The sequence below is a fragment of the Panthera leo genome, chromosome B3 (assembly GCF_018350215.1).
Source record: "Panthera leo isolate Ple1 chromosome B3, P.leo_Ple1_pat1.1, whole genome shotgun sequence".
In the NCBI taxonomy this organism is placed as follows: Eukaryota; Metazoa; Chordata; class Mammalia; order Carnivora; family Felidae; genus Panthera; species Panthera leo.
The window spans coordinates 3,387,580-3,411,954 of record NC_056684.1 but is presented as its reverse complement, the minus strand read 5'-3'; the positions used below and the strand labels follow the sequence as shown (position 1 = coordinate 3,411,954).

The window sequence follows — 24,375 nt, the reverse complement described above, 5'->3', positions numbered from 1 at the left end:
ACAGGAGTATGCTGCCTTCCTCTTAGGGACCCATAGGAGTTCTTTTTAATATCTGAATGTGATTCTTCGTCAGGTAGATTTATGGAAAATATCTTTTTCTACTCAGTGATTTGATTTTTCACTCTCTCAGTCTTGAACGGAGTCTCATATATCAGGCTTTTCTTTATAGTTAGCGTTTGGGAATTGGTCAAGCTGTCTCCTGTCCCAAGGTAATGTTATCTTATAGAACCTTTCAAGTCTTACCTTTTGCATTTAAGATCAACAAGGAATTGTTTTTGATATATGGTGTAAGGTAGGGGTCTTAAATTATTTTTAAGAATATCATGAGATCCTGAAATGAAAGAGTTTGAGAGCTGGTGCTTTAGAGCTGTAAGATCCCCTCTTAAGAAATAGCTCTAGAGGGGCACCTGGGTGGCTCAGTTGGGTAAGTGTCTGGCTCTTGATTTTGGCTCAGGTCATGATCTCATAGTTCATGAGCTTGAGCCCCGAGTTGGACTCTGTGCTGACAGTGTGGAGCCTGCTTAAGATTCTCTCTCTCTGTCTCTCTCTCTCTCTCTCTGCGCCCCCCCCCCCCCACTTCATGCACACGCATGGATGTTCTCATTCTCAAAAATAAATAAACATTTAAGAAAAAAATAGGAATAGCTTTAGCTACATCGCACAGTCTTAAATACATCTCTATATTTGGTATTACTCACTTATAAATATTTTCTAACCTTCAAGGTGACTTCATATTTGATTCAGTGAATTTTGACATGTTTAATTTTCAAATAATTTGGGAAATTTTTCAGGTATTGATTTCTATGTTAATTTCACTGTGGCCAGAGATCATACTCCGAATGATTTTTGTCTTTGACGTTGTTGGAGATGTGCTTCATGACTCAGCGTCTGGTCTCTTCTGGGAAATGTGCTGTCTACTTTTGAAAACCATCGTCACCGGGGCACCTGGGTGGCTCAGTCTGGTGGGCATCTGACTCTTGATTTCAGCTCGGGTCATGGTCTCACAGGTCATGGGTTTGAGCCTTGTGTCAACCGCCCTCCTCCCCTCTCAAGATAAATAAATAAACTTAAAAAAAAAAAGAAAAGAAAACCACCTTTATTGTGCCCTGTTTGCTGTAGTATTCTCCATATGTAAATTAAATTGTTCAAGTCGAGTCAATCTAACTGGTGGTTTTTTTGTGTTTTATGGGTTGCAGAGAGATGTATAGAAAAATTAAAATATTTGGAATCATTTATTTATAGTTTTAGTTTTGTAAGGTTTTCCTTTATACATTGAAGCTATGCGATTAAATGCATACAGATTTAGGATTCTTATTTCTTAATTTTGGATTGACCTTGTATCATTTAAAAAAATTTTTTAATATTTATTATTTATTTTTGAGAGAAAGAGACCGAGCACAAGTGGGGGAGGGGCAGGGAGAGAGGGAGACACAGAATCCAAAGCAGGCTCCGGGCTCTGAGCTGTCAGCACAGAGCCCGACGCAGGGCTCGAACTCCCGGACCGCGAGATCATGACCTGAGCCGAAGTTGGACGTTTAACCGACTGAGCCACCCAGGCACCCCTACTTTTTATCATGTTTTAATGTCCTTCTTTATTCTAGTAATAATGTTTTTTGTCTAAAAGTATATTTTATATGTTAGTATGAGTTTCTCAGTTTTTTTGTTGTAGATGTTAGTGTTTGATATAGTCCATTTCTTTATTTTCTTATTGTGTCATTATATTTAATGTGCATCTCTTATTGGCAGAAAATAGTATAGTTTAGTATTTTATGATCTTGGCTGATGCTTTTTATTTTTTACTTGAAATATTTAGTCCATATACATTTAAAGTAATTACTGACATTTTTGGATTAAATCTATTTTTTTATTTGTCCCGTTTATTCTTGTTTCTTCATTTCTCCTTTTTTAAACTTTCTTTTGAATTAATCGTTTTTATTATTCCATTTTATTCTCTAGTATCTCGCCTGTTATATATTTATGATTATTTAAAAGCAACCCTAGAGATTACAACATGCATTTTTTATGTGGTGGAGTCTTTCTTAAATTAGTACCTTAAAACTTCCAAGCAATAAAAGACCCAGTAACAATTTATCTCTACCTCTTTAGTGGTGGCTTTTGTGTCATTGTTTTCATGTTTTAAAATTTTAGATATATTTAAAACCTCACAAGATAATTGTTTTAAGTTTTCAGTATTCACATCGATTCATCTCTCTGGTTCTCTTCATTTCTTGCCTTATTTCCTTGTTTCCATCAGGGATATTTTTCTTTTATTTGAAGAACTCCCTTGAGTGCTTCTTTTGGTGTGTGTCTGGGTCCGCCAGTGAGAAATTCTCTCACTTTGGTCTGAATATTTTTATTTATTATTATTTTGTTAAGGTTTTTTTAAATGTTTATTTTTGAGAGAGAAAGAGACAGAGTGTGAGCAGAAAGGGGCAGAGAGGGAGACACAGAATCCGAAGCAGGCTCCAGGCTTCGAGCTGTCGGCACACAGCCCGATGCGGGGCTCGAACTCACAAACCATAAGATCGTGACCTGAGGCGTAGTCGGACGCCCAACTGACTGAGCCACCCAGGCACCCTCTTGTCTGAATGTTTTTAAAATTTTGCCTTCATTTATGAAGGGTATATTCACCGAGAATGGCATTTTCAGTTGGCAGATGATTTCCATCAACATGAAAAGATGTGATTTCATTGTCTTGTGGCCGCGCTGTGTGACCATTGTCAGCTCACAATCTTTTTGTTGCTTTTTTGGTGCATTTTTTTTTTTTTATTAAGTTTTCCTGTCTTTGGTCTTTGGTAAAAGACTTATTCGGGGTATGTTTTTCTTCATATTTATCCTGCCTGAGAGTCATAGAAGAGCTTTAATTTGGAGCTTGATGTCTTTTGACAACATATATTGAGTAATTCTTGGCCATCTTCTCTTCAAATATTGCCTCTTCTCAATTATTCTGTCCTCATTCTGGAAATCAAAAATACACATATGTTAGGTGTTTCCACTGTGTGTTCTATGTTTATAATATTTTTTTTTTTGGTGTTTTTAATCGTCTTTCTCTTTATGTTTCAATTTAGATACTTTCCAGTGGTTTATCTTCCAGTGCACACGTGCTCTCTTTGTCAGCATCTAATTGTTATTAAAGTTTGCTGTGGAACTCTGAATTTCAGTTATTGAATTCTTCAACTCCAGTTTTCGTTTGTTCTCTTGAAATGTTTTGCAGTGGTATTTTACATTGTCATCTATTTTTACACTTAGTTTAAGGGGCATCTGGCTGGCTCAGTTGGTGGTAGAACGTGTGATGCTTGATCTTGGGGTTGTGGGCTCAAGCCCCATTTTAGGCGCAGAGGTTACATCAAAAAAACATAAAGAAAATTTAGTTTCAGATTTTGTTGTTGTTGTTGAGTCACCCGGTATAATACCAGATGGGTTTCTTAAATTATTATTTTAATGGCAGATACCTGTGTGCAAAGACTTGGCAGCAATTTAGGTGATGTCTCCCCCCAGAGAGGATTTAGTTTTATTCTGACAAATAACAAGGGGAAAGGCAGTCCTGAACTCCAGTTTTGTCTCTTGATCACTGTGATTCTGCAGAAATCTCTGCTTAGATGTTTAGCCTTCTAGCAGCCTCCTCGCACTGGTATCTTAGCATCCTGCCTCGCATATGTGCAGCCTAGGAATTGTCAGAAACCTCTAAAGGAAGTTGCATGTAAACTGTCGTGTTCACTTCTTTATGGTCCTGGAATTTTGGCCTCTTAATGTCTTGGTTTCCTTGGTTACAGTGCACTCCAGTTTTCCTCTCCCCAGCCTAGGGAGACTTCTGCAAGTTCTAGGCTGGTGCTTTCTGCTCAGCTTGTGTGTTCTGTGTTGTAAGGCAGAAATTTTTCCAGAAGGAAAAAGCAGCCGTAAATGTCTGACTCTTCCCAGTGCATTTTTCTTCATCAGATCCTGACTGCCTTGTTTGCTCTCTGAAACCTTCAGAGATTAAAAAAAGAATTAATTTTGAAATAATTTAGACTCAGAAAAGTTACAAAACCAGCACAGAGAGCTGGCGTATACCCTTTTCTCATCTTCCCCTGATATTAAACTTACAAATAACAGTTCGTCATTGAGTAATGCCATATTTTCCAAGCTGATAAAAGCAGATCATGACTGCTAATTGTTTGAAAGAAAAAATAAAGGGAGCTAGAGGACAGGGTGACATTTTGGTGCAGGGCTTCTCAAAGTAGATTTCTCAGAAATCTTCTCTGAGATTTTTCCTTGTAAGAGACATCTCCCGTGACCAAACGAAGGTGGAGAATGCTACCTCTTATATGCCCCTCCCCTCCATGGAAATCCATGATGCCATTTTCATTTTCAAGTCTGTGAAAAATGTTTTGGTACAGAAATCTGCCAGTTCTGTTTATCCCAGCATTTCCAAACGAACATGACCAAGGAGTTCTTTTTTTGCTGTGTGCAGCCAGTGTTTTGTGGCCCACAAACTAGAAAGTACTGTCCTGGAGAAGTTTCTAATTTATCCTGAGGTATAAATTTGCTTTTTTACATTTTCTCCTAGGTTCTGGCTTTCTTGCTGTTTAATTTCTTGCTTCATTAAAGGGAAGAAGATGGAGAAGCCAAGGTTTCTTTGAAAACAGACATTTGCACAAGAGGGCGGCCAAGGCTGTGTTGACATTTACCAGTAAAACCCCAGCGCATCTAGCTGAAAAACCAAATGCAAAAGCTTTGTGCTTCCCAAATACACTTCTTTTACATCAGTGCTGTTGCGGTCTCTGAAAACGCCTTTTGTTTTCCGATCATCGATGAAATTGGAGGCTACCCAGAAGTAGAGGGCCAGTGAGGGTTCTCTCTGTGGCACGGAGGCACCGTGAGACAGGCCTCGTTTCCGGCATGATCTTTTTCACTGGGGCAAGACTACATGGGCCACACTGACCTGGCCACACGACTGTATTTTACATTTGCAGCTTCTATGTGACGAGCCCGGGTCAGACGCGACGTTTGCGATGGGGACGCTGAATAGGTGAGGGCCGTTGGTGTTTGAAGTTGAAGAAGGTAGTTGGGAGAGTTTCGGAGTCGAATTTTGACACGCTTCCCTAGTCTGCCTAGTCTGCCCCTTCGTGTGGGCATCCCTTGTGATCCCCACATGGAATCTCCCCGTCCGCCCTCTGGTGGCTCTCCAGTGCCCTTCTCCCGTGGGCCACTGGCATGATCTTCCCGGATGAAAGGCGGACCTGTTTGTACCACTCACCTGCTTGAGCGTCTCCACGGCCTGCGTGATTGTGCGTTCACGTTCTCCTGGGGTCAGTCTTTCGTATCAGTTACCTTGTTGATTGCTGTTTCCCGAATGCCCTCAGGTCTTGTGTCTGAGCTTATGCTGTTCTCTCTGCCAGAAATGCCACTCCTTCTCTGGTCTCCTGGGGTGCACACCATATATCCTTCTAGGCTCTGTTCTTGGCACCTTCTCGTCCATATGACTTGCCTCCTCTGAGTTCTAATAGCAAATTCCGCATCTGCGTTCAAGGAGGGTACTTCTCTCGTTGTGTTCTGGCCATCGGCTTCTGCTTCGCAGTGGCCCGTGAGCTCTGGCCTGGAGAGTGATCTTCGTATCTCTGCCGCATGGATGTAGTCCGTGGACTTTGAGATATTTGTTGAATGGGATTGAATGGCATCATGTCAGTTTGAGATGTTAAGCTGAAGTGGGTTTTTTGTTTTAATGAATTTAAAGTGATACGCTGATTTCTAAGTACTGCCTTTGCTGTCTTCCCACACAGGTTTTGATGGATACAGTTTTCATTGTTAAAACGTTTTTGAAATTTCTTCTAGGGCTTCCTCTTTTTTTTTTTTTTTTAATGTTTATATTTGAGACAGAGAGAGAGAGAGCACAAGCAGGGGAGGGGCAGAGAGAGAGAGGGAGACACAGAATCCGAAGTGAGTTCCAGGCTCTGAGCTGTCAGCACAAAGCCTGATGTGGGGCTCGAACCCATGAACTGTGAGATCATGACCTGAGCCGAAGTCGGACACTCAACGTACTGAGCCAGCCGGGTACCCCCGATCTGTCAGTTTTCTGGTAGAGTGGTGGTGAGATCTATGATTGTGGACTTCACTGTTTTCTCTCAGTTTCTGTATTACTAGTTTTTTGAAGCTGTGCTGTTGGGTGCATCATTATTATAACAGAATTTTGGTGGAATGTCCCTTCTATTGTTAGATCAATTCTCTATGCCTACTGATGTTTTGCCTTAAAGTCTTTTTTGTCTGATGCTATTGTTATCAGCTTTTTTTAAAATCAGTATTTCCCTAGTAGGTGTAATTTATCTCCTTATTTCCAGTTTTATTTTAGTTGTCTCTCTTAGAAGCTACATGTAGTTGGACTTAAAAAATCTACTCTGGGGGCGCCCGGGGGTGCCCGGCTGGCTCAGTCAGAAAAGCATGTGACCCTTGATCTTGGGGTTGTGAGTTTGAGCACCACATTGGCTGTAGAGGTTACTAAAAAAAAAAACAAAAAGCAAAAGAAAATTAAAAAAAAAATCCACTCTGTCAATTCATCCTTTAACATTTTCAATTTCATCATTTACGTAGATAATAATTACCGATGTATGTGGACTTATTACTGTCTTATATTGTGGTTTCCATTTGTCATCCCTTTCGTTCTTCTCCCCCCACCCCTGCTTTGCCAACCTTTTTTTTTTTTTTTTTTCTTGTTTTGTTTTATTTTGTTTGCCTGGATTGGAAAAACTCGATTTTCCACCAGTGTGCTAGTGTGCGTGCTGTGTTGTAACATGCCTAGCATACATAACATATACGTGTATTATTGTTTTATACTTTTAGTCGTCACCATTAATTATGTAACGCAGACAATTCTTCTCTATTATTTCAGCAATGTTCAAGTTTGTCCGTTTCCCACCTTCGCCTGAACACGGGAGAAACACTCTAGTGCTCAGAGTATCCACTCAACACCCTCCTTCCCATCTTGTTATTACTTAAGGTTGTAATTTTACCCTTTTATAAACTCATATATTTGTTTTTATACATTTGTTTTAAGTAACAGTTCAGGGAGACCCAAAATTCTGGATTTTTTAACATTTCTTCTAAACACCTTTGAAACTGATCTCTGGTATCTGCTGTTGCTGAAGAGAAATCTGCTGTTAATTTTCTTGTGGTTTTATTCTCCTGTGGGAGTTTTAGAATTTTTTATTCTTGAAATCTCAACATGTGAATTAATACCTTGCTTAGCACTTGAATGTACTTCCAAACTGTGGGCTCATACCTTCCCTCAGTTGTACACAAGAACCCCCCCCCCAAAAAAAACCCCCCAAAACAGAGCTATTAGCTCTTAAAATACTGAGTCCCCTATATTCTGTCCTTTTTTCTGGAGTGCCTGTCAGTTATAGCTCATCCTCTAAACTGTTTAACTGATATTTCATATTAAAAAAAAAAAACAACCCTCTTTTTTTCCTTTAAATATTTTTGTTCTTTCAGGATATTCCTTAGTAATAGTTTCTAGTTTACCGGTTCTTTCTCCAATTGTGCCCAGTCTGGAGTTGATTCCAATTATTGGGATTTTTCATTTTCATCTTTGTGTGTGTTTTATTTCCAAGGTTTCTAAATTTTAATAGCAATTAAAAAAATTTCCCTTTTGTGTAATTATTTGCCTTTTATTCATAGAGGTTATTCCTTCATTTATCATATTGATAATATCCTAAGCATACATATAAAGTTTCTGTCCTATTGTTTCAGAAAGTTATTTTCACCAGAAATGAATTCATGTTGCAGTCTCTGATTCTGTTGGCTTTCTTACTTGGTCTTGTATTTAGTCATGTGCCTTGGAATTTAGATTTCTGGGATTCATTTTTATTGGGGAGGATGTTTTTTCTCTTTAAAAAAAATTTTAAAATTGTTTACTTATTTGAAAAAAAAATTTTTTTAATGTTTATTTATTTTTGAGACAGAGGGAGACAGAGCATGAGCAGGGGAGGGGCAGAGAGAGAGGGAGACACAGAATCCGAAGCAGGCTCCAGGCTCTGAGCCGTCAGCCCAGAGCCCGACGCGGGGCTCGAACTCACAAACTGCAAGATCATGACCTGAGCTGAAGTCGGACGCTTAACTAACTGACTGAGCCACCCAGGCGCCCCACTGTTTACTTATTTTTGAGAGAGAAAGAGAGACAGACACACACACCATATGAGCGGGGGAGGGGCAGAGAGAGAGGGAGACAGAATCCGAAGCAGGCTCCAGGCTCTGCACCATCAGCACAGAACCCAACACAGGGCTCGAACTCACGAACCGCGAGATCAACCTGAGCTGAAGCTGGATGCTTAACTGACTGAGATACCTAGGCGCCACTTCCAAAGGGGTATTTTAAAACAGGGATCTTACACATGGGCTTCTGCAGAGGGTTTCAGTAGCCGTTAGAAATTACAGGCAACTGAGTCAATTTTTTGCTATGTAACCAACCACCTTAAACCATAGCGACTTACAATGAAAAACCATTGATTCACAATTTTGTGGGTTGGTGCTTTGGGCGGGGCTCACTGGGCTGCAGGGCTCACTGAGCCCAGCTGCTTACGCATCTGTTGGTGGTGAGCTGCCGGGTGAGCTCAAGGCCTGGTGCTCTGAGATGAGTCACCTTGGAGGGTCATCTCTGCTCAGAGTGGGCATTCAGCCTCCAGCATGGTAGCTCAGGCTAATTCACGTGGGGATGGTTACAGTGGACCTCAGAGGGTAAAGTGTCTACACAGATACTTTGTAGCTATGAAGTATTTATAAGACCTGAACTCAGTACTCTCACAGTGTTGCTTGCATTCTGTCTATTGATCAAAGCTAGTCCCTGGGGAGAAAAATAGACCGCGTGTCCTAGTGGGAGGAGCAGCGGCAAGGCATTGTGGCCATTTTTGCAATTTACCATGCAACAAAATGAGTGTCCCCCCCCCCCGCCCCGGGTGTGGTTGTATAATTTTCATTAGATTCTCAGAATATCACCTCCAAAATTAAGAACTAATATTTTAAATTATTTCACATCCTATTTTGGCTCAGGTTGTGATCTCACGGTTTGTGAGTTTGAGTTCGAGCCCCGTGTAGGGCTCTGTGCCGACGGCTCGGAGATTCTGTGTCTCCCTCTCTCTCTGCCCCTCCCCTACTCACACTCAGTCTCTCTCTCTCTTCTCTCTCAAAAAATAAACATTAAAAAAATTTAAAAAAGAAGTGATTTCACTATTTTTTAATGTTTATTTATTTTTGAGAGAGAGACAGCGTGCGAGCAGGGGAGGGGTAGAGAGAGAAGGAGACACAGGATCTGAAGCAGGCCCCAGGCTCCCAGCTATGGGCACAGAGCCCGATGTGGGGCTCGAGCTCACGAACCGTGAGATCATGACCTGAGCCGAAGTCGGACGCTCAACCGACTGAGCCACCCAGGCGCCCCAAAATGATTTCACTATTGAACAAAAAGATATTTGGGGGACCTAACTGATGGATACTTCCATGTAAAGACCTTTGTGTAAAGCAGTGGGATTACCAGTTGTTCCTGTTGAAGCTTATACCTTGTACCGAGGCCTTAGGACGGTCCTCTCTGACTTCTAGACAGAGCCTGAAAAACCAGAACTATTGTCTAGTGTATCAGCCAGCTTCTGCCGAGTAACAAAGCATTCCAGTGTTTAGTGTCAGACCACCACCATTTATTCGACTCATGTTTCCACGGGTGAGCGGATTAGGCCGGGGGCTTTCTCATGTGCCTGCAGTCCCTTGCAGGTCAACCAGGGGCTCTGGTCCTGGAGAGTGACTGGTTGTCCTGATGGGGGTGTTTGGGCCACGTATCTCTCACCACCCAGCAAATCAGCCCAGGCCTGAATTCACTTGGGGGCAGCAGGGTTTCAAGAGAATGACTGAAAGCATGCAGAGTCTGCTAAGGCCTGGGCTTCCGTCTGTGGTTCAAAACAAGCATCAAGTCTGGCCTGGAATCGCTCGAGGGTAGACAGACTCCAGCTCTGGCCAGGAGGAACTACAGAGATCTAGCGACGAAGAGATAAAGAATCGTGGCCACTAGTGATCTCCCTCGTCTCCTCTCAATTCTCTCTCACCTCACATTTAAGTTAGATTCTCTACACCTGGATTCCTCCTATTGCCTAGTAATTCTGTGTTTGCGATAGTTGTGGAAATAGTAGCAGAAAGTCACTTACATTTAAAAGAACCTGCAATTTTTTTTTATTAATTGATGCTAACCGCCCCCCTTTACCACTGGTTTTTATGTTCATATAAGTATTTTATTTTATTTATTTATTTTTTAATGTTTATTTTATTTTTGAGAGAGAGAGCGTGAGTGGGGTAGGGCAGAGAGAGAGAGAGAGAGAGAGAGAGAGAGAGAGAGAAAGAGAGAGACAGAATCTGAAGCAGGCTCCAGGCTCTGAGCTGTCAGCACAGAGCCCGACGTGGGGCTCGAACCCACGAACCGTGAGATCATGACCTGAGCCGAAGTCGGATGCTTAACCGATGGAGCCACCCAGGCGTCCCACACGTAAATACTTTAAACATGTAAACAAATTATGTTGATGCGATTTTCTAAAGAAAACGATGTACTTTCCCCTTCCAGTCCTCTTCCGTGTTCCCTGATGCAACCCACTCTGCAGCCAGAGCTGCTTTGCTGAAGGTTTCTCTACACCGTGTTTGATAAGGGATCTTCAGGGACTTCTCAGCCAGACCTGTTAGCTTGGCATTTGAGAATTTGTGTGATCTGGCCTCTCTCCCTTTCAGTTTTTATTTCCCCCCATTCTCCCTCGATCGCTATTCATTATAGTTAAGGCAAGTTTCTTGCTGTTCCTTGGACGCGTTTGCCCTGCACAGTGACTCCTAAGCGTCCAGAGACCTTTTGTGGTTGTCAGTGTGTGGGTGCCTGTGCGCTACTGACATTTAGTGGGTGGAGGCCAGGGATGATGTTCAACATCCTACAGGGCACAGGACAGCCTCCCACAACAGAGGATTATCTAGTCTAAATATCAGAGTGGCAAGGTGGCAAAACCCCATCCTACACGTTGCTGTCTCCGGGGGGTTTTCTAAGATGTCTCATGCTGTAAGCAAGGCTCCTTCGGTGTTGCCTGTGGAAATGTCCCTTATCCTTAAATGGGCAGCTCAAACGCCAAGCCTTGTAGGAAACAGGTCCTGGGTGGGTCCTGGGTGTCTCCCCCCCTCCCCTCCACTGCAGGCTCTCAGAATCATGTCTCTGAACCACTGAAATGTCTATTACTTGGTATGTTGACAATCATTTGTATCCAGCACTATTTTGCTCGTATTTTTCCTCCCTTATATTGTAATTGAGTGTGTGTTTATTAACTCTTCTGCCGTGCTCTGGGTTCCCGGATGATAAGGATCTTATTTATCTGTGTTTCTGCTGGAGCACCTTCCATGTGCTTTATATACAGTAGTTGCATAATTAATACCTGTTGCTCAGGTGAAAAATGTGTGTCTTCCCATGTCCTTTGATAGGGTTACTTCTTCCAACGATTTTCTTAAAGGACTTGGTAAAAAAAAAATGCAATGAGATGAATGGGGATTTTTTGTTGTTGGTGGTGGTGGTTTTGCTGGTAATAATTTGAGTCAGAAATTGTGGTAACAAATTATCATACAACACAATTACTTTGTTTATTTCTGCAGCTATTTAGCGAAAAAATAAGTGGCGTTGAAGGAACGAAACTAGATGACGAATTTCTTGACATGGAGAGGGTAAGAGAGCACGTTAATGTCAACTGTATTACAAACTTGATTTTCACTGTGATATGCGATGTACTGATACTGTAAAGGATATTAGAGCGGCAGCCAGGGATGTAAAGACCCGCTAAGGTGGCGATGGGATATGGGTAGTTGGTGCCCTCTAGTGGAAAAACGTCAGAATGCTCAAAAGACGGTCAATTTTGGCAAACCATTATTGCAAGGAAAAGACCGTAGTAATTGTGATGATTTTGATGATCTATCCTAGAAAATCAAAATGTATTTCTGGGACGAGACCATTCAAATACATAAAGATTGATACACCCATGTGGTGTACCAGATTCTGACTCTGTTCCCATGTGTTGTAGTAGCTGGATAACAAATGACATTGATCTGGGTTCTGAGAACTGGCAGCGTGAACTTGGATAAGCTTTTTTCCTCTTTTCTGACCAGTGACACAGGTGGATAATGTGTGCCCTGCTTGCCTTACATGGATTTGGGGATAATTATGCCAAAAAATTAATGTATATGAAAGCACCTAGGAAATATGATGAGCTTGTCACAGAAATGATTGTAACAGGCTCCAAAGGAAGACTGTAGAATCTGTTGTCCTTTAACCTGTTTCCCGGTCAGCTGTGTGGAATAGCTCGGGTGGAGGTAGAACTGGGACCGCTGAGAGTTCAGCTTCCTCAGTTTCCTTCCCCTTCGTCTTGGGCCCTTTAACCATAGCCTTGTTTTAATAATTAGACTCCCCAGATGAGAGAGGGCAGAGAGAAAGCAGAACATCTACCTTCAAGTGTAACATCAAGGATACAGGAGATTGAAGGTTGTAGAGCTATCAGCAGGTACAGAAGAAGTCTAACCCCAGGCTGTGGCTTGGGAGGTTCCTTTCTTCCGGATACCTGGCCCTGGCCAGACTGTCTTCCAGGAAGCTCCTTACTTTCTGGATGAGCACTGCTAAGTTTCTAGAAGTGTTAGTACCTTGAGAGGAAAAAGCACGTTTTGTTTTGCTTTTGAAAAACATAATTTTTAAAAACTGAAAAACATGGAAATAGTTTAACATCGTTGGCCTACCTGAAATGACTTTTAAAAATCCCTTGGCATGTAAAGATATTATAGGTAACTTTATTACTTAGAAAATGATTCAGTTTAAATATTGAGTTTATAAACACATTTTGGCAATTTCAGTTTCAGTTGATGGACTGAGATCTCTCTTGTTTACTTCCTTTCCCTCCTAAAGCCCCAATGAATGACAGAAGAAATATAAAAGTAATATCTATTTATTTCCTTACAGCAGTGAAAAGCAGGGAAATATCTAACACGTGACCAGAAGGTTTAAGGACTTTCTGGAAGAGATGAGTTAGATGGTATCAGATCCACCTAAAACATGACATGGAAATGACAAAGGAATGGAGAGATTTCTTGACAAATCCTTAAGCACACAGAAGTAGAGGACGAATAGTAATGTCAAAGTAAAATTTGATGCAAAAAACACTAGGTAGAAAAGGTTATAAAAAAGTTATTAAAAAGATGCAGTCTATCAGGAAATTGTAATGGTTATGAATTGTTATGCACCATATAACATGGCATCTAAATACGTAAGGTAAAAGTTGTCCAAAATACATGGAAAATTGACAAAGTCCAGAGTAGAAGGTTTCGCACACCTCTCATAAAATAACAGAGTAAGTTGACAATAGTAGATTGGCTCATAGATGATTAGTACAAAATATGATTAATAACTTTGTTTATAAATAGATACAGACCTCAAGTTGAGAATCTATATTCTTTTTAAGTCCATTTAGAACAATTAAAATAGTCAATCATACATTAGGCTCCAGAAAAACTAAAAAACATTACAAGGAAGGTATACTTTCCCAATTCTGGATGTTTGGAAATTGAAAAACGTGATTATTCTTAGTTGAAAGAGGAAATGACAAGTAAAATCAAAGTTCATTTGGTCATGAGAGACCAAATTCTGTATGTTAGAACCTGCGGTATATGGCTACATCTTACGTACATTTAATAGAAAATATGTTTGAAGGAAATGAATAAATCATTTAAGCCAGGAAGCTAGGAAAATAACAGCAAATGAAATCACTCTAGGTGGAAGGACAGAATTGTAGAAATCAATAAAATAGGAAACAATAACGGCAAAACCAGGCACTGTTTTGTTTTCAAAAAGCCACCTCTACCAAGTGTGACTAAGGAGCACAAACACATTGCATAAGGAGTAAGAAGGAGATAATGACAGCTATGGATTCTTTTTAAAAAAATTTAAAAATAAACCAGCATTGCTAGCAGCCCTCTAGCTGAGGCTGAGGTCCGGGATAGTCCGTGGCAGAGGATTTGGGGCACCAACATTTGAAGGAAATTCCAGATTTAATCAGCCAACAGAGATGCCTTCACACCAGGTAGACATCACAAAAATAATTTTTACCTCTGTACTCCCACCTGTTTGTCACGATGGTTTGCAGAAGCCATCACGTGGCATTTTGTCAGCTTGAACGACCCCCCCCCCCCCACCCGACATTCTCAGTTATTCTGGGAGGGAAGTTTCTATTCATTCATTCATTCATTCATTCATTCACTCATTCATTCATTCATTCGTTTTTTAAACCATGTGGATTATTTTTCCAGTGTTCGTCTTGATTGCCCATGTTTGTCAAAGTGGTTAGTGGGTGTCCTCTTTATTTTCTCAAGCGTTTGTTTGCAGTTTTGATCGCTGGGCTGTCCTAGAAGCTGTTCCAGGATGGGCACGTCAGGCTGTTAGTTTTTGGTCATTTGTTCCTTGGCTTTTTTTTTTTTTTTTTTTTTTTTTTTTTTTTTTTTTTTTTTGCCCCCAAAGAGAGAAGGATCTGAAGTAGAAAGTACCCCTGCCCCAGATCTCACTGTCACCCTTCAGAGATGGCTCCTGGCTTCCTGGTACCTTTTCATGTCTGAAGAGGGTTGGATACATTGAAAGGAACACTTAATTACTGTCGAATTTCTATAACTGTGGAAAGTTATAAATCTAAAACCTAGTTTTTCTTAAGCTTAAGCTGGACTTACGAATCTTATTTATAAATTTAGTAACTTCAACATAAAAATCATTTTCAGTTAATCTTCGTGTTAGTTTCCATTAAGTCATAGGCTTAACAGGTTAAATCCTTAAACATTTATCTCCAGTTACATAATTAAGCAAATTCCCTTAGACATTGCAAATTAGAATCACAAATGCAATGCATGGAACTCGCCCCAACGTCACATCAGATTTAGAAAAGCGTTTTCCAGAGCACTTAAATTTCTCGAGACTGTAATAAGACAATCGTTTGGGTGATCATATTCTCTTAAACATTTCAAAAATCTTCATAAACAATCGAACACACTGAAGAGAGTTCAGAGCTTGCAAAACTCGCTACAAGGCCCAGTGCACGTACACACAGCTGGTGTGTGTGCATCAGTGATACAGGTGTGATTCATTTCTTCATCATTTACGTGCTGTCTTTTTAAACCTTCCTGGGGCCCCAAATTTAGGCGCTCGGCTAATGGGAACAAATCCAATTTCAGGCTGGTTGAGCTCACTTGGTTGGAAGCTTCTGACCCTGACCAGATCATAGATTTTTGAATTACAAAAACGAATTTCTTGTATTATAAATCACTCTACAACTTGCTTTCTTTCCTTGACAGTGTGCTGTGGGCATCTTCCCAGTAGATATGGAGCTTCCCTTTTTTTTTTTTTTTTATCTTGTGATTCAAGAGAATTCCTTTATTTGGATGTCTCACAGTTTACCCAGCCAGTCTCTTATCGCTTATAATTCAAGTTGGTTTCAGTTTTTAATAGACATAGAATGGCCTGACATCCTTTTACGTCATTGCAATTGGCTGGTGTGTTTCCAGATGCTAGGTCCCTGGAGGTCTGCCCATTAATAGGTTCTTGTCCCTTGATCCGTTTTTGCACTCCCAGTGTGTGTGAAAGCGCCCATCCCTCCATACCTGTATGACACCTAATATTGGGTCAGATTAATAAAAAAATATTTTTTTTGTCAATCTGTTGAGTGGAAAGTATCTCCTTTTTGATTTACAGTCTTTCTGGATATTTTGTCAACTGTTTGAACTTGTATTTTTCCCCATTTGTTTTCTTGCCAGTTTATATTCTTGTCCTTTCCAATTGGGTTGTTTTATGTGCTGCTTTTTTTCTTAAATGGGAGTTTTGAGTATCATGGATGCTAAGCATGGGTCCTTCATACAGTTTCCTTTCTGTTTCATTTTGCCACTTTTGTCAAACTTGGTGTTATTACATCTATTCACTGTTCAGTCTTTAATTTTATAGGGTCAGAATTTTGGGTTTTGTGTTGTGCCTAGAAGATTCTTCCCACCCCTGTATTTCGGAATATTCTTCTGTGTAATTTAGTGCCTTTGTAGACTGTTTTTAGGTCTGTATTTGTGATCCAGTCTGTAGTATGAGGCGTGAACCTAAGTTTAATATTAATTTGCCAAATTGTAACCAAAAAAGAAAAAATTAAAAGGAACATAAGATTTTAACTAATTTTACGTGTGATTTGGGGGAGGACTTACATCTTTGCACAGTTAAACTTTCCCATGTAGGAACATGGCTCTTCAGATAGATGTTGTACATTTTCTCCTTATATTTATTCCTTATTGTTGTGTATTTTTATGTTGCTCTTATGAATGGGATCTCCTTTTCCTTTATATTTTCTTTCAGGCTGTTGATGGTATGAAATGAAGCTATTGAACTTTATGCCTGTTGAACTTTATTGTATATTCTCACATTCGGTGTCGGGCTAACCAGTAGCCAGTGTCCAGAAATGGTTTTGTGGGGGGAAAGATTCAGTCTCAACATAGAAAACCTTTGATATTAACATCTGCCCACAGGACACTTGGGTGTTTATTGTGAGTGGTAGTGTTAGGGAGAATGATTCTTTCGTTGTTGATTTACTGCCGTAGTTTCTAATGTGAATTGCTATTAGGGAGTCCTTACAAACAGAGGCACTCAAGTACACCCAGCAAATAAGGGAAGTTGGGCTGAGACATGCCTGGTGTTGGCTGGAGAGGCCTTCAGGTATGTCCAGTAATCTAGTGGAGCATAGTAAGTCGTCTGAGTTTTGTAAATAATACATGACTGCTCATTGTATGTTAAAAAGAAAATGAAATGAATGTTCTCCAACATCATGGGGAGGAAGAGCTGTCCCAAAATCATAGTGAGAAAAATACTGCTTCTCCCCCAAAATGTTGAAACTCATTTGGATTAAAATCTGTTAATAGTATTATACATATTAAATTAACGCATATTACCTCTGTTTTCCTGTGAATTCGTTGTTTGTCATTTACCAACATTTTTATGTTTGTGTGTGTGTGTGTTGTTGTTTTTTTTTAAAGAAAATAGATGTTACCAATAAAGCTGTTGCAGAAATTCTTTCGAAAGCCACAGAGTATCTTCAGCCAAATCCAGGTAAAGTTAGAAAATGTCTCGACATAGTCTATTGTTCATTCACTGTCATAGACTAACAACCCATGTTTGCTTGGCATATGGCTGACGTAACTTAGAAACAGTGTTTTCTGTGTCCAAATAATGAATTTCAGTTTTTTAAAGTCAAGCTGCCAGCGACCGAAGGTAGTTTCAGGGAGTCCTAGCTGATGAGAAACAGAGCAGATAATCCCGTGGTCTATGGTGACATCCTGTGGATAGAGACTTGGTCTTAGCAGCAAGGCGCTGCTCAATAAAGACACATTTTAGGAGATGCCTCAGAGACCCACTGAATGTTTGGTATGTTTTCTTATTCAGGCCTCTCCTCTTTTAGAAAAAAATTCTGTCATCCTGCTGTAAAGGTATAATTGAAATTGTAATTTCACTTTGTAGCTCAGATGCTAAAGAAATGAGGCAGGAAAAGCAGCATGAAAAGGTCCCTTGTTGCATCAGCTTCTCGACAGAAGGTTCTTAATTCCGTGGTTGTGAAGCAGCATCCCTTGATGGGTTTTTCCTGGGTTGTAAATGACAGAAACCAACAGGGGGCAGGGCACCCAAGCCTTGAATTCTGCAAATTTCCCAAACTGCCTTCCTTTTTAGGAACGTATTATTTGCAGGGAGTCGCTGTGACTCCCTTGGGCATTAGGACTCCCCTACAGACCCAACCACCTGAAAATCTAGACAGGAACAATTTCAAAACATAAATTTTATAAAAACTGCGTCCAGGGAGGTTGGCGGGTATAGGATTCTTTGGAACTGTGTAGAGGTTTGTAATTTCAAGGGCCGCACTCCTGCCTCTCTTCTCTGGCCTCCTCAGTGTCTGAGATGAGCTATGTAAGTTCCTTTTCCCGATAAATCACAGATTTAGCGAGGGCTTCCTCTTGGCAGAGGGGCTTTCCCGGTTTCTGGGACCCAGATCCCATCCTCAAAGAGCTGACGTTGGAATGGGGTAGGAGCGGGGTTGGCCAGCAAGGACAGAGGCCTCTGGCTGTTGCCAGTTTAGTGGATGTCAGCCACATGCCTGCCACCTCCCAGTCCCCACCCTGGCAGTGGGAAGGAAGAGCCACGCGTGCGTGTGGCTATTGGAGCACAGGGACCAGAAAGAAAACTGCTTTGAAGCTGAGGCAGGCAAGATTCAAACAGGCTGGCACCAGAAGCGTCTGAAGCCTTGCTCCTCAAAGTGTGGTCCGCGAACTAGCAGCCTCAGCCTCACCCGAGAGACTGGGAAACGCAGAGCCTTGAGCTCATCCCAAACAGACTGAACCAGACTTGGCGTTTTAACAGGATCCTCGGGTGGTTTGTATGCACCTTAAGAGCTTGAGAGGCACTGGCCTAGAACACATGAAAACAAGTGTGATTATTAAAGTAAAAGAAAATGAAAGCGTCCCTCTTTACTTCCTGGAGTTATCACAGACGCCACAAGCTGGTATGTGATTCGCTCTCTAGCCCGGGGAATAAAAGCCCAGCTTCTTAGCTTGGTATTCAGTTCATAGTCATATTTTCCCATAGGTCTCTCCTGATTCATCCTGGTTTGGTTTTGGTTTGTTTTGGGGGGGGCACAAGTGAGTGAGGGGCAGAGAGAGGAAGAGAGAGAGAAGCGAGGTTCACTGAAAGCAGGCTCGGGCTTCCCTGATGTCGGACTTGGACTCATGCACCGTGAGGTCATGACCTGAGCCGAAGTCAGCCCCCCCCCCCCCCAGGCGCCCCCCGATTCATCCTGTTTTAATTGCAGCTTAGGTCAGACTGGCCTCCTCTTTATCTGTTGGTTCTGTACCATAAACATCCCACCTTCTATACCGTTGACGTGATATCTGCACTTTGTAGGCACATCTTGCCACCTGTAGTCAGCATATTGTTATGGTCACACCATGCTTTATTTGCCCGGTGCATCTCCTATATTCTGTCCCGCAGCGACTAGCTCTGTGCTCCTGTAGGGCAGCCGCTGTCCTGGGTCCCTCTGGAGCCGGAGGGGTTAGCACTGTGCGCCACACAGAGCCGGGATCAGTAAGCACTGATGGCCTGAGTCGGGGAAGAGAAGTGGAGAAGCAGTGGCCGCCCGTCCTTTCCCTCGGGGCAGGGGCCCCGACCTGCACCGAGGAGCATCAACACAGACTCCTGTTCACTCAGCAGGAGTTCGTCTCCTCCCGTTGGCTCTGCTTCCTCAACAGGAGTGCGCCAAAGCCCTTCATCAGGATATTGAATATAATCACTCCGAATAAATTGTTGGGACCGGGAGGGTGACAGGGGCCTTTTGGTGGTTTGAAACATCCACCTCAGCGATGCCGTCCTTGGTGTTCCGTTGGTCCCCGGGAAGGATCGCCTCCCCGGTACTGGCATCTGGCTCTGGGCGTGCGTGTTGCAGGCCCTACTCATGTGTCCCTGTGCAGCGGGGACACTTCTGATGTCCGGAGTCAACGGCGTGTGCGTCGTTTCCATTTTCCCTTGCTTAGCAACCCCCTCTTCCCCCCACCGCCCGGGCACTTGGAAAAAGAATCGGGAAAATCACGTGAGACGTGAAATAGGTCACACAGTCCCTTTCACATGCTCCAGGTGTCCCACGTCTTGCCCACCGGGGTGACCTCAGTTTTGCCATCATTTGTTAAATGCCATGTACCTGTCGCTCCGCCTTGTCATTTTAAGGAATTACAAATGACAATGTTTTTAAGCATACAGAGCTAAGCTAGGGATGCTGAACACTGTGTCGAAGATCCGAGGACAGGTGAAAACCACCGGGTACCCGCAGACGGAAGGCTTGCTGGGCGACTGTATGCTAAAGTACGGGAGGGAGCTCGGGGAAGGCTCCACCTTCGGTGAGTGTTTGCAGATCGCCTGGAGCGCTTTGTATGAGTGTGTGTGTGAGTGTGTGTGTGAATGAAGGGGGAGGGAAGGGGGGAGGGAAGGGGGGGAGGGACAAAGAGAGGAGTGGGGAGGCTCCACCTTGGGTGACTGTTCGAAGATTGCCTGGGAGCACTTTGTGTGTTGGGGGGGAGGGGGAGAGGCAAAGGGGGGAGGCCGCACCTTCGTGACTGTTCACAGATCACCTGGGAGCACTTTGTCCGGGGTGGGGGGGGCAGAGAAGGGGGAAGGGCAGAGAGAGGAGAGAGAGAAAGGGAAACCCAAGCAGGCTCTGTGTTGACAGCAGAGAGCCCGATGTGGGGCTTGAACCCACGAAGCATGAGATCATGATCCAAGCTGAAATCAAGAGTCGGACACTCAACTGACTGAGCCACCCAAGCACCCCACAGTACCTTCATGTTAACAAGCTTTATTATTATTATTTTTATATCACCCAAGTAATACACGTTCGTTGCAGAAGGCTTAGAAAATATAAGCTAGTGAAATACAAGAAAGGAAGTGCTGACATCACCCACAGTCACGTATCTGGTGATGGACCTTTTGTGTATTCTCATCCCTAGTCACGTACACCTTCACAGCCCTTTGTGTATTCTCATCCCTAGTCACGTACACCTTCACAACGTTTATTCTCATCCCTAGTCACGTACACCTTCACAGCCCTTTGTGTATTCTCATCCCTAGTCACGTACACCTTCACAAGGTTTATTCTCATCCATAGTCACGTACACCTTTACAAAATTAAAATGGAGTTATGGTATCTCTACCTTTATACCCTTTTGTAACTTGCTTATTTCTATCGACTGACTCAAGATCCATGTCATAAAATGATTAATCTTCTATGATACTGTTTTTAACGGCTGTATAATAACCCGTGTGTCATGGCAGACTTTGTTCAGTCAACCCTAGTTATTGGATATTTAGATACTTTTTTCTGTACGTGAAAAAATTTTACATAGCGTTTATAAAACCATTTTCATAATCTTTAGGGATATCCAAGATTATGTTCGTGGATTGAAATCCCTGGTAGTGAAATTGTTGGGTTGAGAATATGCGTGTTTTTTCAGATTTTTGAACCATATTCCCAAAGGACCCTCCAGAAGGGGTGTGCCAGTTTGATACTCTTGCCAGGAGTATGTGAGAGTATGTTTCCCAGCACAGTTATTGATTGTGGGAATTACTTTTTTAGCTTACTTCTGAATCACAGGTACTTTGATACATAGCATATAAAATTGATCTCTTAGTGCTGTGTTAACTTCACCTTTTGGATTATGTGTAAGGTAGATTTCTTTCCTGTTTGTCATCATTTTTGTGAAATGTGTACTTGTATCTTTTGCCTATTTTTTCATTAATACGTTCATCCCCCCCCCCCCCCCCCCCTTACTGGTTGACGAGCTCTTTCCACGGTTAGGACATTTGCTCTTGGTCTGCCTTATATGTTAATGAAGTTACGCCCCACGTAGGCATTCGCCTTCTGACCTTGTGGACGGAGGCCACTGAAACGGAGGATCTTTTGGTTTTCATATAGTGGGACTCCTAACTCTTCCTTCATGGTCTATGGCTCTGTTGCTTTGTTTAGCAAAACTTTTCCACCCCACCCATAAAAGTATGTTTATTCATACTTTTCTTTCGAAACATGTTTCCTTTTCTTCCCTTTAAATTTCCAAGCTCCTGATTTTAACGGGCAGATGCTGTGCAGTAGGGTCCTAATTTTGTTTTCTCCCAAGTAAGTAGCTGGTTGTCCTAATACTCCATTGAAAAGTTCAGCCTTTCCCCTCTGGAGAGAAACGTTTTGTTACAGACTAAATTTTTATATTTTAAGTTTGTTTCCGGTCTTTTTTTTTTTTTTTCTCCTGTTTTCTTGGTCTGTACCTTGCTTTGCTCCAGTGTTGTATTTTAAGAATTGTAGTTTAAACGTATATTTCGATATGCTTAACTAAAATCTTCCTTGGTTATCTTATTATAAACAATACACGGAAATGTTTCTGTCAAAGCCAAATTCGACACTCTGTGGCTTGGGCAGTGGTGGCCGAGGATCAGAAACAGTACCCTCCGTTTCTAACCAGTTGGGCAGGAAAGAGTCCCCAGGCTAGGAAGGGATGTCTCCTCTTTACCTTGGGATGATTTAGAACCTAACAATGAAGAGGGAGTTAAGGAAACTTAGGGATGAAGCTACCAGTGGAGTTCTGACCAGTGGTAATTTAGTGTAACTAAATTTCCACTTACAGTTTTCTAGTTCATTTCTTAAAAAAAAAAAAAAAAAAAAAAAAAGGGGGGGAGGTGAGGCTTCATTGCTATTGCTGTTTTACAGGTGAATAAACTATGCATGGCTGGACCAGTAGGTGTGACAACTTTAAGGTCAGAATTTGCTAGAAATGCGAATTCTTGGGCTGGCCCCTAAGGTCTTTTTCTAGCCTGGGAGTTGAGAGACCCCAAACTACATTTTCACGAGGTCAATTTGGAAAACTCCAAAACAGGAAAAATAGTTTGCTTTGGTGCCTCATGTCCCAGAGATGCCTCTTAGAGAAACGGCCTCTCGTTCTGCTCCGCTACCAGGACTCCTGCTTGCACATTACTGCGGGTCAGCTGACACTGAGATACCAGAGTGCAGGCCAGCAACACCTGCCGGTCACAGCCCCCAAGGCCAAGCGCGGCTGGCTTGGGCCTCATCGCAAGAGCAGGCCTTGCCCATCCCGCTGAAAGGCTGTCCCATGTGACACGGCCAGGCTTTCTTTGACATCAGAAAGGGTAAGGAGCCTCGGAACCATCTGAAGGCTCTGGGGACTGACCTCAAGATCTAGGAGCTAGAAGCTGACAAGAGGTTTTGTTCCCTTATTTCTATTGTAATCTTTATTGCCTGACACTTAGCCCTGATGAATGAATCCTTTTTAGGGTTTACAAAGAGCGATTTTGTTCTCCAGCTTCTAAGGAACCCTAGGTGCCAGTTCACAAAACTACAGATTTCCCTGCTCTCCGAAAGCAGAGCATTGCCACCAAGCCTTTTGTAAACCGAAGTGGCGTAAAGCAAAGAAGAAATTACCGTTAATTTACGTGGAAAATGTTTTGAGCATGACCAGGCCCCCCAAAATAGGCTCTCTTACACTTTTCTGATACCTTAGGATACATCTTACTACTGCGTGCACAGAATAAAATCGAGGCAAAGCGCAGATGCTCACGGACGCAGTTCAAAGCTGCCGGGACGGGGGGCTGATGCCAATGTTCTGTACACAGTTCAATTCTCACTACTTGGGGTCCATGCTGCCTCTAGTGGCTCACTGCAAAACAGGGGCTGAATGTTTTCTCATTTTCGCCTTTTTTTTTTTTTTCTTTTTTGGTGAAAACAGAAATCCTCTTTGGATTTCTTCCAGTTAGCAAAAGCAGGTACTAGTTATTGTAGGTCTCTGGTAAACTGATGGGGTGCGACACAGACCTTCAAAAAGCAGAGTGTGCCTGTCACCAGTTTGAGAAAGGAGCTTTATCCCCATCTAGTGGCCAAAAGGGTAAATGCTTCGGTCTGCCTGAGCCTCCTACCTTTATTTTGTAGCGCAGACTACAGAACGTAGAGAGGAAAATACGGAAAATAAGACGTTCAGAAAAAAAAAAATTTTTTTTTCTCTGAGTCAGGATTCAGCAGTCTCAGGGTGATTCGCTTTTTTCCATGGCCCTCCACAAACGTTTGGGAAAGAATGAAGTCAATATCACCGCTAACCTCGAGTACCCTGCTGAAGACCCTTTTTTAATTTGTATTTTCTATTCAAGGTAGTGCATTAATAGAAGTCGGTGAATCCATGAAGCTAATGGCTGAGGTGAAAGACTCTCTTGACATTAACGTAAAGCAAACTTTTATTGATCCACTTCAGTTACTACAAGACAAAGATTTAAAAGAGATTGGGGTAAGTCTTCCGGGCTCTAAATCTACCTGTTGCTACTTAAAGTGAAGTTCCTATTTAAAACCATCAGAGTGTTTCTGTAGGGATTCCGTGAAAGCATCGTCTTGTGGGTGGTGAAAAGAATAACTCCTATTTACCTGGCTCACTGGGAAAGAGACCCGGGACCTCTTAGCTTTTTATTCTGTATCTTTTTTTTTTTTTTAATTTTTTAGGGTTTTTATATATTTTTGAGAGAGAGAGGAAGAGAGAGAGAGAGGAAGAGAGAGAGAGAGGAAGAGAGAGAGAGAGAGAGAGCACATGAATGGGGAAAATGCAGAGAGGGAGAGAGACACAAAATCTGAAAGAGGCTCCGGGCTCCAAGCTGTCAGCACAGAGCTCGACGTGGGGCTTGAACCCACGAACAGTGAGATCATGACCTGAGCCGAAGTCGGGTGCTTAACCTACTGAGCCACCCAGGCACCCCTGTTCTCTATCTTATTAAAGCCGGCT

General features: G+C 42.2%; 1 protein-coding gene across 13 annotated transcripts in view; it reads left to right on the top strand.

Annotated features, from left to right (window-relative positions):
* SH3GL3 (SH3 domain containing GRB2 like 3, endophilin A3) overlaps positions 1-24,375 on the top strand; it is a 131,390-nt gene that overhangs the window by 70,236 nt on the left and 36,779 nt on the right. For 8 of the 13 annotated variants that reach the window (XM_042940849.1, XM_042940848.1, XM_042940851.1 and 5 more), the window contains 4 exons: positions 11,626-11,694; positions 17,056-17,128; positions 19,810-19,953; positions 23,756-23,889. In XM_042940849.1, coding sequence (XP_042796783.1) covers positions 11,626-11,694; positions 17,056-17,128; positions 19,810-19,953; positions 23,756-23,889 — 420 coding nt within the window. Of the gene's footprint in view, positions 1-4,877; positions 5,009-6,949; positions 6,971-11,625; positions 11,695-17,055; positions 17,129-19,809; positions 19,954-23,755; positions 23,890-24,375 lie in introns of those variants that run through there. The other 5 variants (XM_042940857.1, XM_042940859.1, XM_042940853.1 and 2 more) reach the window with 4 other exon arrangements.